This window comes from Enhydra lutris, unplaced genomic scaffold, assembly GCF_002288905.1.
Source record: "Enhydra lutris kenyoni isolate GAN:26980312 unplaced genomic scaffold, ASM228890v2 scaffoldscaffold5, whole genome shotgun sequence".
Classification (NCBI taxonomy): domain Eukaryota; kingdom Metazoa; phylum Chordata; class Mammalia; order Carnivora; family Mustelidae; genus Enhydra; species Enhydra lutris.
Genome location: NW_019154089.1, coordinates 14,428,629 through 14,442,993, shown reverse-complemented (window position 1 = coordinate 14,442,993; position 14,365 = coordinate 14,428,629). Strand labels below are relative to the sequence as shown.

The 14,365-nt window shown below is 51.3% G+C and overlaps 1 protein-coding gene across 1 annotated transcript; it reads left to right on the top strand.

Moving 5' to 3' along the window:
* The first annotated feature begins 5,005 nt into the window (after window positions 1–5,005).
* LOC111141284 (complexin 2) lies at window positions 5,006–13,593 on the top strand. The gene is made up of 4 exons (XM_022493735.1): window positions 5,006–5,108; window positions 12,191–12,310; window positions 12,453–12,628; window positions 13,396–13,593. Exons 2-4 carry the CDS (start codon window positions 12,280–12,282, stop codon window positions 13,591–13,593), a joined length of 405 nt encoding a protein of 134 aa, XP_022349443.1. The 5' UTR covers window positions 5,006–5,108; window positions 12,191–12,279.
* Window positions 13,594–14,365: the final 772 nt, after the last annotated feature.

Genomic DNA, 14,365 nt, shown 5'->3' with positions numbered 1-14,365 from the left:
GACAGGAGCATCTAGGATCATCAGGAAGAATTCCTGATGGAAAGGGTGATCCAACCACACCGTAGAGCGACGGAAGGGCTTAGATTAGAGGAGGGGAGGCAGAAGTCCCAGCAGAGAGTTAGAAAAAGAACCAGGCAAAGGAGGAATGATTTATCCCCAAAGCATCCTCCCTGTGCCGGATGGTAGGGGAACCACAGACTGGTGTGGCAGACATGAAAATGTAAGGTTTCAGGAAAGCTCAAGATGAGAGGGAGCTAACTGTGCGGGGATATCCCAGGGTACACCGCGTGGGCTGCAAGAGGACTGCTTTGACATGCTAATGAGTGCCTGGATCTGGGAGGGTGGGGATGGGATGAAGGGTGGCAGAGGACCTCTGCGGAGCTGGTAGGAGGATGCTGGGCTGGCAAGGGGCTCCAAGTTGGGGGCAGGGCTCTGGGATAGAGAGGGGCTCCTCAAGGGATTCCCACACACACACTCTGTGCCACACCAGTGAGTCAGGGTTCAGATGGGGAGCTGGGAACTCTCTTTCTGGGAAACAAAAGTGGATAACAGAGAATCCAAAGGTTTATACAGCTTCCCAGGTGGGGCAGGAGCTAGCAGGTTAGGTTGCCAAGGGCCTTTCTGGTAGGAGGGAAAAAATGGAAAAGGAGGAATCGGTCACACTCAGTGACACATTTATGCCTGTGCAGTGGTGATGACACTCCTGGCTGCACGCGCGCACATCCTTTCTGTCCCAACAATGACAGGGACACGTGTGCCAGTCCACTGTGACACACACCTAAACCCTTGGCGCCGATGATGGCCCCATGTCATACTGACGGTAATTCCCTATCCCCTGTGTCATCTCTCACTGACAGTGACACTTAGACATACACCATCACACAGAAATGGTGACATGACTCGAGCCTTGGCAGCTGCCCTAGTAAATGCCACTCTGCGTGCTTGTACCCTGCACAAGCTGCCCAGCTGCAGGCGATAACTACGCCGGCACCCGACCCACCATACCAGGTCAGTAACACATTCCACTGTACCGACAGCCCGATTGGCTTTACACCTGGTGATACACCCATGTCGGGGATGCTCTGCATCGGGAGGGAGACATCCCCGCACGCTGAGAATCACACAGCAACAGACCTACACCTGCCCAATGAGCACCTGCGTCCCTCCACGTGGACCTTACCGCCCCCTACATGGCTCTGCCCCGGTGGGCACACACGCCCAGGCCCCACTGCACACCGATGGGTTTACCTTCACACTGCCACTCATGGTGAAGGAGACAGACTCACATCCTGACCGTGGCACTATAGCCATTATCAGTGACAAGAAGGGAGGCACTCATCAGATGAGCAAGGTAGCCAGAAGCCCTTCCCTGCGCACCACCCCCACAGTTCTGTTTCTGCCTCTGGCACACAGGCCACCCCCTCAAACCAAGACCAACTCTGCCCCTCCAGGCTCAAGGTAGAATGGCAGGTTGTAGAGTCGGTGTCAGGAGCATTCTGAGGCCTCCCTGCATCCCCCAGCTTCACTCCCAGCTGAGGTCAGCCCAGCCAGCAGGCTCTTCTTCACATCCCGCATTGCATCCAGAGTACCCTCTGGACCAAGGCAACTGCAGCGCAGAAATGGTCTGACCTTTGGACAAACGCCATTCTCACTGATCACCGCATTTATGGGCTCTGACAGTTGTCATTCTTCACACACTGTTCCTCGATCCTCACACAAAGCACTGACATTAGCTCTCTTGATTGGTTTCCTAGTGAACATTCAAGGCATGTACATATAATTTTAAAAATCTGTTCAAATCTGGCCCCCCGTCCCAGACCACAGGGCTTATAAATAAAAGTGGAGATTCAGCCCGAGCCAGGGTAAGACATCTTTAGCAGAGCCACATCTATATTTTACCAGGTGACTCTTACAAGCTGTCTACAGAGCAGGCTGGCTAGGGGAGGGGGGACTCACAGCCACTGGATTAGAGATTCAGGAGATGAAGGAGATGCTGACAACCCACATGACATGAGGACCCCAATCTGGGTGTGAATTCAAGGCAGGTTTTTGGTTTTGGGTTTTTGTGTTTTGTTTTTTGTTTTGTTTTTTGTTTTTTTTTTTAGAATCTGGAGAACAGGGAAGATGATAAATGTCAACGAAAAAAAAAATCTGCAGAGCAAAAGTTACATTTCCATAGGCTGTGGGATGTGTCAGAAGAGAAGCAGCCCAGGGGGGTGAAAGGACCCCAGAGCTCAGCACCAGGCAGGCCTGGGCTGGAATTCTGGCTATGCCAAAGACTCACTGTATCTCCCAGGGGATCGACTTCCCCATCTTGGAAACAGAGGTTTGTGTGAACTAAAGGAGAGAATGTAATTTATGCAAAGCAACAAACTAAGCACCTGAGACATAATGGGGGCCTAATGGTTGCTATGATTAGTAGTATTACAATCATTAGGAAATGGCTAAAATATCTAGTGACTTTTCTACATGGACATTATTTAGGAGCCATGTCTAGGCTGGCAAGAGTGAACAGGGAGCAAGTACTCAGGTTTTCACTATCTTTCTTCAAAGGAAAGCATCAGTGGCTGCAGTGCACTGATTTACCCCTAATCATTCAACAGGATGAAGCCAACAAGGCTTGACAGAGTTGTCCTTTTATTCACCAGTAAGATTTTCTGCAGCTAGACATGATTCATGTCAGCTCATACAATTTTTTATAGACTCACAGAAGCTTGAGTTCAAAGGGGGCATTAGCTGTCACCTGCCACCCAGCTGACATTTTTCCAGGGGATGGGGAACTCACTACCTAATACGAGGCAGTCCATTCTATGGCTGGACAACTCCAATTGAGAGAAGATTCTTTCTCATAGAGTTTCTGTCTGCCTCGCTTTACCTTTCCCCTGTTGCTCCAATTCTGTCTTCGGGGCTGGTAAAAACAAGAGTACTCCTCTTTCCTTGCAGCGGTCATTCATTCATCCAACAAGCATTTCCTTAGCACCAGCTCTGTCAGGCATCATGCTAAGTGCTGGAATTACAAACTGAGCAAGACCTGCCCCTTCAGCATCTTCCCCTCCAGATGAAACATCTTCAAATCCTTCAACTCTCCCTCATTTGGCCTGATTTTCAAACACCCACCATCAAACCACCCTTTTCTTCTAAACATACACAAGCTTATCAAATCCATCTTAAAGTACGGTATCCAGAACTGAGTTCAGTATTTTTCTGAAAGATGGCTGGATTTTTAGCCCAGCTTGGTTGATGTTCATGTTAAAGATAATGCCCATTATGGAAAAACCCCAATTGTAACTAGAGTGCTGCCAGCCAGGTCCCATTCACTGAGCTTCTGTTCTAGAAGAACAGGGAGAAAGGAGGGAGAAGGAGAGAGAGGAGGAGGACTGTGAGTCTTGAAATGGCATGATGTCAGATCTCCCTGCCCAGATCTCCCCTCAGGCATTAGTGGCAAGTCTAAGTCACTCTAATCAAACAGCCTCCCTTCTGCCCCTCCTCCATGAGTGTCTGCCTCAGGAAAGGGAAGAAAAATTAAAAATAAGCATGTTCATGGCCCAACACAGTGTTAAACAGAACTCAGCCATAAATAAAGGGTCTTCCCTATACCAAGCCCCATAGCCTGTAAGGGGAGAACAGAGATGAGCCATAGAAGAGGACAGGCAAGGAGGGTGGTTCTACCAATGGCCTCTGACCTGTGGAGGTCCTTCACTTTGAGGTCTCTGCTGTGAACTTCTGCAAAGGAACAGTCCCCTTCTTTTGGAACAAAATCATACCTCCTTCCTCTCCCAATCCTGTCCCTCTGCAGCTCTTGCAGCTCCCTCCTTGGAAGGAAGCCATCCCTTTACAGAAGCAGAAGTCATCTTCACTCTGACATAACCTTGACTGATGCATAAACTCCTGCAAATCTTTCAAAGGCCTGATGCAAGGCCCCTCCTTTCCTAAGCCATTTTCTTACACATTGGTCTGGATTAAAGGAAGCGTTTTAGAGCCAAAAGATGGCAGGCAGAATAGAGAGGCTCATTAGGAGACAGTAATAAAATGAGAAATGAATGTGAAAGGAGGAGGAAGGTCCTGGGGGATGGGGACAGATGTTGCCCTGCCTCTTGGAGGACCGTTTTCTTACCTGGCCATACAAGAGAAAGACATAGCCTTCTAGAATAAAGTTGGCCAAAGGATTCCTGATTCTTCACAGGATATCAGATCTACAAGGCATTGGGAATTGAATTTTACACTGAATTCTGCAGCAGCCTTCTTCCTCTGGATCCATATGAAGGATTCCTTATCCCCTGCTGGGGCCTTACCCACATGATCCATCAGTGTTTCTTGAGTACTCCTGTACCAGGACATGGTGCTAAGGGGCTGTAAAGATGTTCTGATGGTGGACCTGTCCTACAGGAGCTCACAGGCAAGAGACAAGCAAATAGAGGAAGAAAAGCCTCTGAAACTGGTGTGTGTTTAGGGGTGGCAGAAGTCCCGAGAAGAGAGTGACCAATTCTTCCTGGAGGAAATCAGGAGGGCTTTACTGAGCAGGTGATCTTTGAGCTTTGCTTTAAAGAACCCTCCATCCTCCCCTCAGTGCATTGAAGCAAGAAGCTTGTGGTCTTAAGAGCTCTGGCCAGGACAGGTGGCTGCAGGGGGTGTGGGGCGGGTAGTGGCAGAGGGATGTCTTGGCGGGGTGGGGACAGGGAAAGGTGGAGGGGGAAGGGGACTGGAGAGAGAAAAGAGATGGGCTAAGGAGGAAGAATGGAAAAGGGAGAGGGGAAGGGGGAGGAGGAAGAGAGAAGAGAGAGGGAGGACATAGGGGGGAGAAGAAAAGAAGGAAGGAGAGGGAGAGGCAGAGGAAAGAGGGAGAGCGAGAGGGGGAGAGAGAGAGAGAGAGAGAGAGAGAGAGAGAGATTTGAATTTCCCATCTGGAAGGGGAGCGGTAGCACGTCAGGGCCTGGCTGAGGGGCGTGATTGGAGGGCGCCTCCGGCAGCCGCCCGCGGCAGGAGCCGCGGCCCCAGCTCGCCTGGTGGAGTTGCACGAGGCGGCGGCGGGAGCTGGAATAGCAGAAGAATTGCCTCGCTGAGTACGCCCGGAGCCCTGCAGTGGCTCAGACGGTTTCGTGGACCGCCAGGTCTGTGCTGACCACGGGCCGGGAGGGCGGAGCCGGGCTGTGGGCAACAGGGTCCCGGCTCTCGCTGTGAGGCTGCAGGGCAGCCTGGGAGGCTGGGGAGTACGGCTTTCGAGGGGACATCTCCCCAAGACTGGCCGGGAGCCGGAAAGGGCGGCTGCGCGGCAGCATCTGGGACCCTCCTGGGCACGCTCGCCGTGGTGCTGAAAGGACAGCTCCCCGCCAGGGTGAAAGCGAGCAGGCGGAGGAATGGGAGTGAAGCCGGAGCAAACTGGGAAGGAGGAGTGGGCCCCGACCCGGAGACCTCCCGGCAGAAGCCCGAAACAGCCTGGCTCGCGGGGAGCCAGGACCGCCTCGAGGGCGGCGGGAGACTCAAGTCTGAACCTAGAGAACAACTTCGAGCTCACGGGGTTGAGGATGGGGGGACGTCGATCTAAGCTACTTCAGGCTGTGCTTAACCTGGAACCCTCCAGAGCCCTCTTCGCCCGGGAGGAGGGAGCCACCCCCGAAGGGGTTCTGGCTCCCCGAGTGAGTCAGAGGGCGCCGGGAAGGGGGAGGGCAGGCCGAAGGTGGAGGGGAGGAAAGCCTCAAACGTCGATTGGAGGTGAGGGACCAAGGGGACCATTTGTCCTCGGAGGAGGAGGAGCCGAGGTCTGGCCAGCGCACGTTCTCTGCCCGGGGTCATTAGTTACCGTCCCATCTGAGGCCCTCGCGGGCCCCACTTTGCCCCCTACCCCATCAAAGTTTGATACCAGGCTGGGTCTTGGGGTTGGAGCTTTGTGCGTTGGGGGAGGGGCGCTCTCAGTGGCCAACCGCGAGCTCCAGCGCAGAGCTGCTGGCTGTGCTGGTCTCCGCAGGAGACCGGGAGAGGGGCGCCTGGACTCCTATCCTTTACTGCGGGGTAACCAAGAAGCCCCCGCCACTTCTGCTTTTCTGAGGGAGCCCGTTCCCTACCCCCTCCCATCCCCCACTGCTCCTTCCCCTCCCCCAGGGCTTCTCCTTTCCAGGGGCGTAGAGTGGGGGTGGGGTGGGGGAATAAAGGGACATCCCCTGTCTCTGCCACCGCCATTAGCGTTAGGGTCCCCTGTGAAAAGGAAATGAGTGTTGGGCTGAGTTGCGGTGAATATAGCCTGGACTTGAGCCATAAGAACAGAAAAACAGCTACAAGGACAAACACTGCAGGTGCCCGAATCTGCTTGTCGGATGGCGGGGCCCAGTCGTCCCGAAACCGCTTGGGGCTCAGAAGGCCAAGCCTGAAGGAGGTACCTCCGCTGCCTTCAGGTTGGGACAGGCTGGAGGAAGTCGGGGAGGGAAAGCTGAAGATGTATCCTAGGTTCTGGATGCGCTAATGGCAGAGAAACGTGCTGCAGCAGCACCCCTCTCTCTCCCCCTTTTTGTCTCCCCTCCCCCAGCCCAGCATCACAACCACCCCCACCCCACAACCATTACCACCACCACCACCACCCTTCCCGCGCAGGAATAGACCAAGGTTTCCCGCAGAACCGCTGAGGAGCGCCTCCTGGCGGTCTGGCCCACATCCTCAACAGCATGCAACCTGCCCGACCTCAGCACTCCTACAGGCATATGGCAAAATATCTACACACACGCCTGCACACACGCTCACGCAGACTCACACGATGCCGAAGTTCAGAGCTAGACACGCAGGATCACACTCTGAATGCATATACTCACATACTCGCTGGCACACATTAAATTCAACACAGCAAATATGTCATGAGGCTCTACCATGAACCAGGAGATGTTATGGACTCTGGGATAAGGGAAATGAACAAGATATAGGCCCTGCCCCGAAAGGAACTCAGAGTGATCAGGAAGGGAAAGACACATAGCTGGACAGAGTGCGTGAGCTGCAGGCAGGCAAGGCTGCTCTAGAAAGTACCGTGGGTCTCAGAAGAGGAAGACACCATCACATCTCACCCAGGAGATCTGGGATATTTTACAGAGAGAGTCATGTTTGAGAGGGAGCTTTGAAAATTAATATTGCTGTTGCTGCTGCTTTAACAGTGATGATCATGATGATCATGATGATGATGACAGCCAATATGTACTGCACAGCTACTGTGTGTCAAGCACTCAGCAGAGCACTTCATTTGTTTATCTCGTCTAATGCTCACAACATGCCTTGGGTATTATCGTCTCCATCGTACAGATGAGAAAAGATTAAACCACTTGCTCAAGGTCGCTTAGTAAGTAGTGAAGCTAGGATTTGAACTGGCAGAGAGGAGGTTAAGAGGCTCGCAGGCTGTAAAAACAGCAGGAACAAATGCCCAGTGGTTTTCAAATATAATATGTGTTCAGGTATAGCTGAAGCAGAGTCACATGCAAGGGATGGGAAAGGAACGGCAAGGCAGGCAGGTGCTAGACTGTGCAGGACTTGAAGGTCAGCACAAGGACTGTGGTCAGTTTAACAAGGCCGTGGCGAGCCACTGCAGGGTGTGTTTGATGAGCAGATCTGCCCGTCAGGAAGACTAATTGGACAGTCATGTGGAGGACGGATGAGAGCTGAGGGAGGGACAGACGTAGAGATTATGCACCGATCCAGAACGTCGAGGCCCTGAACCAAGACATTAGTAGCCGTAGTAGAAGAGGGTGCAGATGCAGAAGGCCTCCAGACTTTTTTCTCAGCACCCCAACCCAGTTTTAATTCACCAGTTCCTTGTGTAGTTTTTTGTGAGTGTCTACCTCCCCAGCTCACTGAATGCTGTGAGAGCAAACATGACTCCCATTTTCCCTACCACAGCCCAGCCTCCAGAACAGCACCTGGCAGAGTAGATGCTCAGAGACTCATTCAGATGAGTGAGTGAGTGAGTGAATAAAGAAATCACTGACTCCAGAGTTTTCAGCTGAGGCAACTGGAACAAGGCACACTAGAAGAAAAAATGATTGGGTGAGGGAAACAAGGGTGAGATTGATCTTTGGACAGATTGAATCTGAGATTATCCTTGTGACAATATCCAGCAGAGATTTAAATGTGCAAGTGGTGGAGAGAGTGTGTCTGTGAATAAAGAAGGGCATAAATCAATAGGGTTAGGTGATATTCCCAAGGGAAACAGTGGGGGAAGGAGGCACAGCAGGAGAAGGAAGAGGGAGAGAGATAACTTGGGGAACATCTACATTTTAAAGGAAAGAGAGAGAAGACTTGTCTGAGAAGGAGGCTGAAGACCACAGGAGTGCTCTGTCATAGAATTCAGGAGATCCAAGAAGAGGGCTGAAAAATAGAGGGATGGGGAAAGAATAGAGGTCATCATCAACATCTGACGCTACAGAGGGATGGGAAAACGCTCCAGGATCTGGCATCTGGGAGGCCTCTGGTGGCTCTGACGGGGGCAATTTTGGTGGCAGTGTAGAGGCAGTGGATCTCTGATCTCACAGAGCCGCAGGGCTGACCCGGAGGTGAAGGAGTGGAGAAACCAAGTGGAGACCCCTTCATCACAAAGGTAGAGGGCAGAGAGGAAGGGAAAAGTGGTTCAGAGCAGGAGCTGGAGAAGGAAGGGGATAAAGAGACCCACAGAGAAGAGACTGAGGATGTGAGGAAGAGGGAACATGAAAGCCTAAGGAGAGAAGATCTGCGGCTCAGGCAGATAGATTAACTTCAAGAGGAAGGAGGGGGACCTCATCTTCAGAAACTAGGAAGGAAGGTTGCAGGAGCTCATACCACCTGGCATCAATCATTTTGATAATAGTCACCATTTACCAAGCCCCCCCACATGTGCCAAAGGCATTGTATACACTATTTCTAACCTTTCAAGGGGGTATTGTAATCCTCATTGCATGAGGGAGGGAGGTTAAGACAATTACTCACCATCACAGAGCTAAAAAGTAGCAGATTCAGGATCAGAGTCAGGTATGCCTGACCCAGAGCCCACAAGCCTTCCAATACGCCGCATGAAGTGGGAGGAAAGTCATCTGTAAAAGGGGATAGGGGAGGAGGACATTGGGCATTGAGAAATTGGTTAAGGAAGCCTCAACAAGATGAACAAGAAATTACTTGAGAGCTGAGAGAGCCATGCTGGGAGTGGGCAGCAGGACTCTGGGGTGGACCCAAGAAGCTACTAAATCCCAGCAGGCTACAAGGGGGGCACCTCGAGCGACAGGGATGTAAGTATCCAGAAGACTCAGCCCTCACTGAGTAGATGTACTTTGCATATTGCGGGGTGGGGAGGGGTGGTAATCAAGGTTCCTTGAATGGATGCTTAGAAGCAGAAGAGTCCAAAGAAGGAGATGGTGTGGTGATAGAGAGATGGCATGTTGACTTTGAATGGTGCCATGGGATATCCAGAGGGAGGTGTTCAAGAGGAAGGCAAGTGTACTTCTTGATTCATTTATTGCCTATTTCCCTACACACACACATACACACACACACACACACACACTCGCTCACTCAGTTCACACACTCCGAAATGTAATCTGCATGGGGGCAGGACTTTGTCTTATTCACTCTTAAAACCCCAGTACCTAACACACTGCCTAGTACATAGTAGATGCTTAACTGAAACTTGTTGGATAAATGAATATAGGGGTCTGAGAGCCCATAGATGTCTAGGTATCATTAAAGGATGAGTTCTCCTAGGGAAACTTTAGAGAGGAAAACGAGGCACGGGCTAAAGTCACTAGGGAAAACACTTACTGAAAAAAGGAAAGGAACAACAGGAGGCAGCAAAACTGGGGTGGGGAGGGAAGAGGGAGCAGTAGGAGAGGAGAGAGTATGGTAGGAGATGGAGGAGAGGAAAGAACTAAGTCACAGAACCAAGACAGAAGAAGGATTTGAGGACACAGTTGGGTGGTTGGCAGTTCAAATGTTGCAGAATTGCTCCAACAGAACCACTGGGAAGAAGGCCCAGAAGATCATCTGGTCCAGGAGAGAGACTTGCCAGAGCCTCAAGTTAGGGATGAGGCTGGACCTAAAGGCCAGGTGCCCTGTGGACCAATTTGAGGCATCTCAAATTAGAGTCCTGTGTCCTCCAGCACCACCTGCCAATTCCTTAAGCTGCACAGAAACAGAGAGGAGGAACCCAGTAGTTCCTGAAATCATTTGATTATTAAATTGTTCATTTCCTGTTGTTAGAAATGTAGTCTCTTCGAAATGTTTTTGAATCAAGTGAAAACATCTTAATTGACTGAGCTGAGCTGCCTTTCAAACTCAGAATTCTGGGTCAGGGTGGGTTCTTTGCATTTCCTAGAAATCCTGCTCCTTTTTTGCATGTCCTTATAAACATGCAGTCAGCAACGGCCCACACTAAGTAGCAGCTGCTACACACCAGGCACTTGACCAGGATCTCCTCTTCTTCAAATATCAGTACAAGGGTAGGCTTAATACTCCTGTCACTGGCAGGGAGCACACTGCTTTCCCAGGAGGCCACAGCCCGGGAGTGATCAGAGCCTGGACTTCTAACCAGGTGTGTCTGATGCTAAGGCCCCTGGCAACGTTTTTCTACTCCATCATGACTTGCCCTCCTCCAAACAACCTGTCAGGTGGTATGATCGCGTAGAAGTCCTCAAATAAACTCTTGGGCCCCATTTGATGGAAAGACCTCAGTCTGCTGATATGTTTTCTCATTTTGAAAGAAATGAGGAAAATCCATCATCAACAAAAAGCCAGTGACCTTGAACTCAACCTGGTTGTGATATCCAGGCTGCTTCTCTGCCACTGTTTCCCTTTTTCCTCCTAGCAAATCATAAAGACCCCAAGGCTGTGCAGGCTCCCAGGCCCGGGGGAGGAGGCCTGGCCCCAGGTGACTACATCACACTTTGGATAGCTCATGGATGTTCCCCTCCACACCCAAAAAGGGATTTGTGGTGGCTTTGTCTATGGAAAAAAACCATGAAACTGAATGGTGGAACTAAAAAGGAAATCTAAGAGTTACATCAGGGTTGAAATTTTCAGGGATTTGAAGGAAACAAAGTAGAAGGAGGTCAATGGAGGAGGGAAGCTCCACCCCTCCCCACTAAGAGTAGTTCCACTTCTATGTATTTTGCATATTGGGATTCCCACTATGATTTTATTTGGAGAGGGGCGCCTGGGTGGCTCAGTGGGTTAAGCCTCTGCCTTCGGCTCAGGTCATGATCTCAGGGTCCTGGGATTGAGCCCCATATCGGGCTCTCTGCTCGGCTGGGAGCCTGTTTCCCCCTCTCTCTCTGCCTGCCTCTCTGCCTACTTGTGATCTCTCTCTCTCTCTGTCAAATAAATACATAAAATCTTAAAAAAAAAAAAAAGTTTTTATTTGGAGAAAACCTTCTCAGGCCCCCCCCCAAAAAAAAGGACAATTAAAAATATAATAAAAACTGAAAGTTGGTAATTGAGAGAGAAGGGGAGGACTAACATAAGCTGAGTGCTTACAAGGTCTGTGCTTGGTACTTTAAAGGTCCTAAGCCCCAAGATTATCATGTCTCCAACCTCCCATGTGTAATTCAAAATAAAAATCAGTATTAAGCTATAAAACACAAAAACTTACATGTTTGTTGCAATAAAAGTAACTTATTTCTCCATTTGTCTAATTTCAGAAGTCTGGATATGCTCATCCAAGCTGACTGTTCTTTTTTTAAAAGATTTGCTGGGGCCCTAAGTGTGCTCATTCCATCTAGGCGTTGATCCCGTGGGCCAGGCAGAAATTTTCTCCAGTCTCCACAGTAGCACTGGGAAAGAATGGCACCGCCATTCTTTCATATAGTCGAGGAAACTGGGACTCAAGGGGGTTCAGTAACTGGCTGAATGTCACATGGCAAACAAGAAATGAGGGAGGTATAAGAACCAAGCTCTGTCTGCCTGACTCCAAATTCCAGGTTCTTTCTAGCACTCCTGGGTTCCTTCTAGCACTCTTGGCTTCAACCAAATTAAAGCAATATGGTCAAGATGAAGGTTTTAGAATCCGAAGACATGTGACCACACATAAGTGCTTGGCCTGCAGCAAGTACTCAGGAAATAGCCCCTTTCCATCTCCTTCCCATGGGTGCCAGGGCATCGAGTCCTGGCCTCAGCTGATGGAGCCTGGGGCCTGAACCAGGGTGAGGCTGCCATTTGTGTGAGCTGAGGCCTCTCCTGTCTGATCCCCGACTCTACTCTACAGGTTGACACATCTTCCTGAGCCAGGCCTTGCCAGAAGCACTGCATGCAAACTTGACTGCACACTAGGGCACGCTAACTGGAACTGGCGTCATGGACTTCGTCATGAAGCAGGCCCTTGGAGGTGAGGCCCCGAGCCCAGCACCCCTCACTCCCCGACCTGAGTCCCAACCCAGCTGGGAGGGACCCGCAGAGCACTAGGCCCCTCCATCCCCAGCCCTGACCCCCCAACCCTACTTTCTCCCTCCCCAACCCATCCACTCTAGGGGCCACCAAGGATATGGGGAAGATGCTGGGGGGAGAGGAGGAGAAGGACCCAGACGCACAGAAGAAGGAAGAAGAGCGACAGGAGGCTCTGCGACAGCAGGAAGAGGAGCGTAAAGCCAAGCATGCGCGCATGGAGGCTGAGCGGGAGAAGGTCCGGCAGCAGATCCGAGACAAGGTCAGCACCTCCCAACTGCCTGGAGAGTAGAAGGCATGGAGGTTAAGCCGCACCCCTGCACCTCCTCCACCCTCCCCCCCACTCCCCGCAAACCGCAGCTCCAACTTTAGACCTAGCTCTGAGAGCTGCTCTCCTAAGAGGGTAAAGTGAGTGTCACAGGCACAGCTCCCTGGAAGGAGTGTTATGGGGATTGAATAAGATAATGCCCATGAGACGTGCTCCCTAATGTTTGCGGCTGTGGTCCACAATCTTATACCTGAGACATTGGAGACCAAATGTTTGCAATCCAGAATTTGGGAATTTTAGGAAAACACCATAGTGCCTGAGGACCTGTTACCTTTGCACCTCACTCTCAATGGGTTTGCAGCTGTCACCATCGGCCAAACAGTTCAGTATATGAGTCTAGTCTCACCACTGCAAAAAATCAAGGCTGTAAGTAGCCTCCCATGAGCTCAGATCAAGTTTTGTCATCCAAACATAAGGAAGGACGTTCAGATGTCAAATCTTGGGGGATTTCAGAAGAGCAGAGAAGTTACTAGGGGCAGGTATTAATTTTAAAGGAAACCCCATGCACGGACGCTAATGGGGCACCTGTTAAGGACAGGCACAACCCCATAAGGGAGGCATCCTTATCCCTATTTTATAGATGAGAGGACTGAGGTTTGGGGAGTTTCCAGGAGTGGCCCAGCTGAGCCTGCATGACCTTGAGACCCACCCAGCTCTCTCCTTGCCCCATTCATGCTCATGTCTGCCCTCCTCCTCCCCAGTATGGGCTGAAGAAGAAGGAAGAGAAGGAGGCAGAGGAGAAGGCCGCCCTGGAGCAGCCCTGCGAGGGGAGCCTGACCCGGCCCAAGAAGGCTATCCCTGCAGGCTGCGGGGATGAAGAGGAGGAAGAGGAAGAGAGCATCCTGGACACGGTGCTCAAATATCTCCCGGGGCCACTGCAGGACATGTTCAAGAAGTAACCGGCCCTCCTGCCCTGTTCCCACTCCACTTGTTCCTTTTTTTTTTTTTTTTTTTTTTTTTGGGTTCTTTCTTTTCTTTTTATTCAGTTAAGTCTTAGTTTTGAAGGGGAAAACTTCAGTTGACCTCTGCCCCCCTTCCCCGGCCAGGGACTCCTCCCTCTCAGCACTCCCTCACACCCCCTTCATCCTGGGGTATCCAGCCCCCACCTCACTTCAAGTTGCTTGAAAAAGGGAACACAGCTTCCTCCCCCCCCCAGTAGGGGGCATTGAACCCAGTGTCAGAGGTACTGAGGGCCCCCTCTGGAAGGAAGCCTAAGGTCTATGCTAGTGTGGTAACCCCCATACATTCCTTCATGCACCCCACTGCCAGGAGGACCATTGTCCCAAGCCAGCCAAAGTAATGACACATTCCAACCCTGCCCAGAATGCCGACCTTTGGCCTCTGACCCACAGTGGGCCTCCAGGTCAGGGCAGGGGTGTTGAATGGCCTGGCTCTGAGGAAGGGAGTCAGGGTAAGCCTGCCCTGTGAGGGCCCAGCCTGAGAGGCCCTGCTGTATTCTGGCCAGGCCTAGGTCTTGGCAGAAGGCTGGGGCTCTCCTTCTCTCCTTCCCCTGAGATGACACCCAACCCAGGATCACTCCTCTCCAAACCCCACCCGAAGAGGCATAGCCCCTGCCAAGCCAGTCCCTCCAAATGGATCCTCTTTGGACTTTAACTCATCTGTGGAGAGGACCCAGGGTAGAGCAGCCCCTTGTTTCCCCCTCTTCCACTT

Coding starts and splice junctions, on each gene's coding strand:
- LOC111141284 (XM_022493735.1), top strand. CDS start 12,280: ATGGACTTCGTCATGAAGCAGGCCCTTGGAG. Junction 12,311..12,452: donor CATGAAGCAGGCCCTTGGAG/GTGAGGCCCCGA, acceptor CATCCACTCTAG/GGGCCACCAAGGATATGGGG. Junction 12,629..13,395: donor GGCAGCAGATCCGAGACAAG/GTCAGCACCTCC, acceptor CCTCCTCCCCAG/TATGGGCTGAAGAAGAAGGA.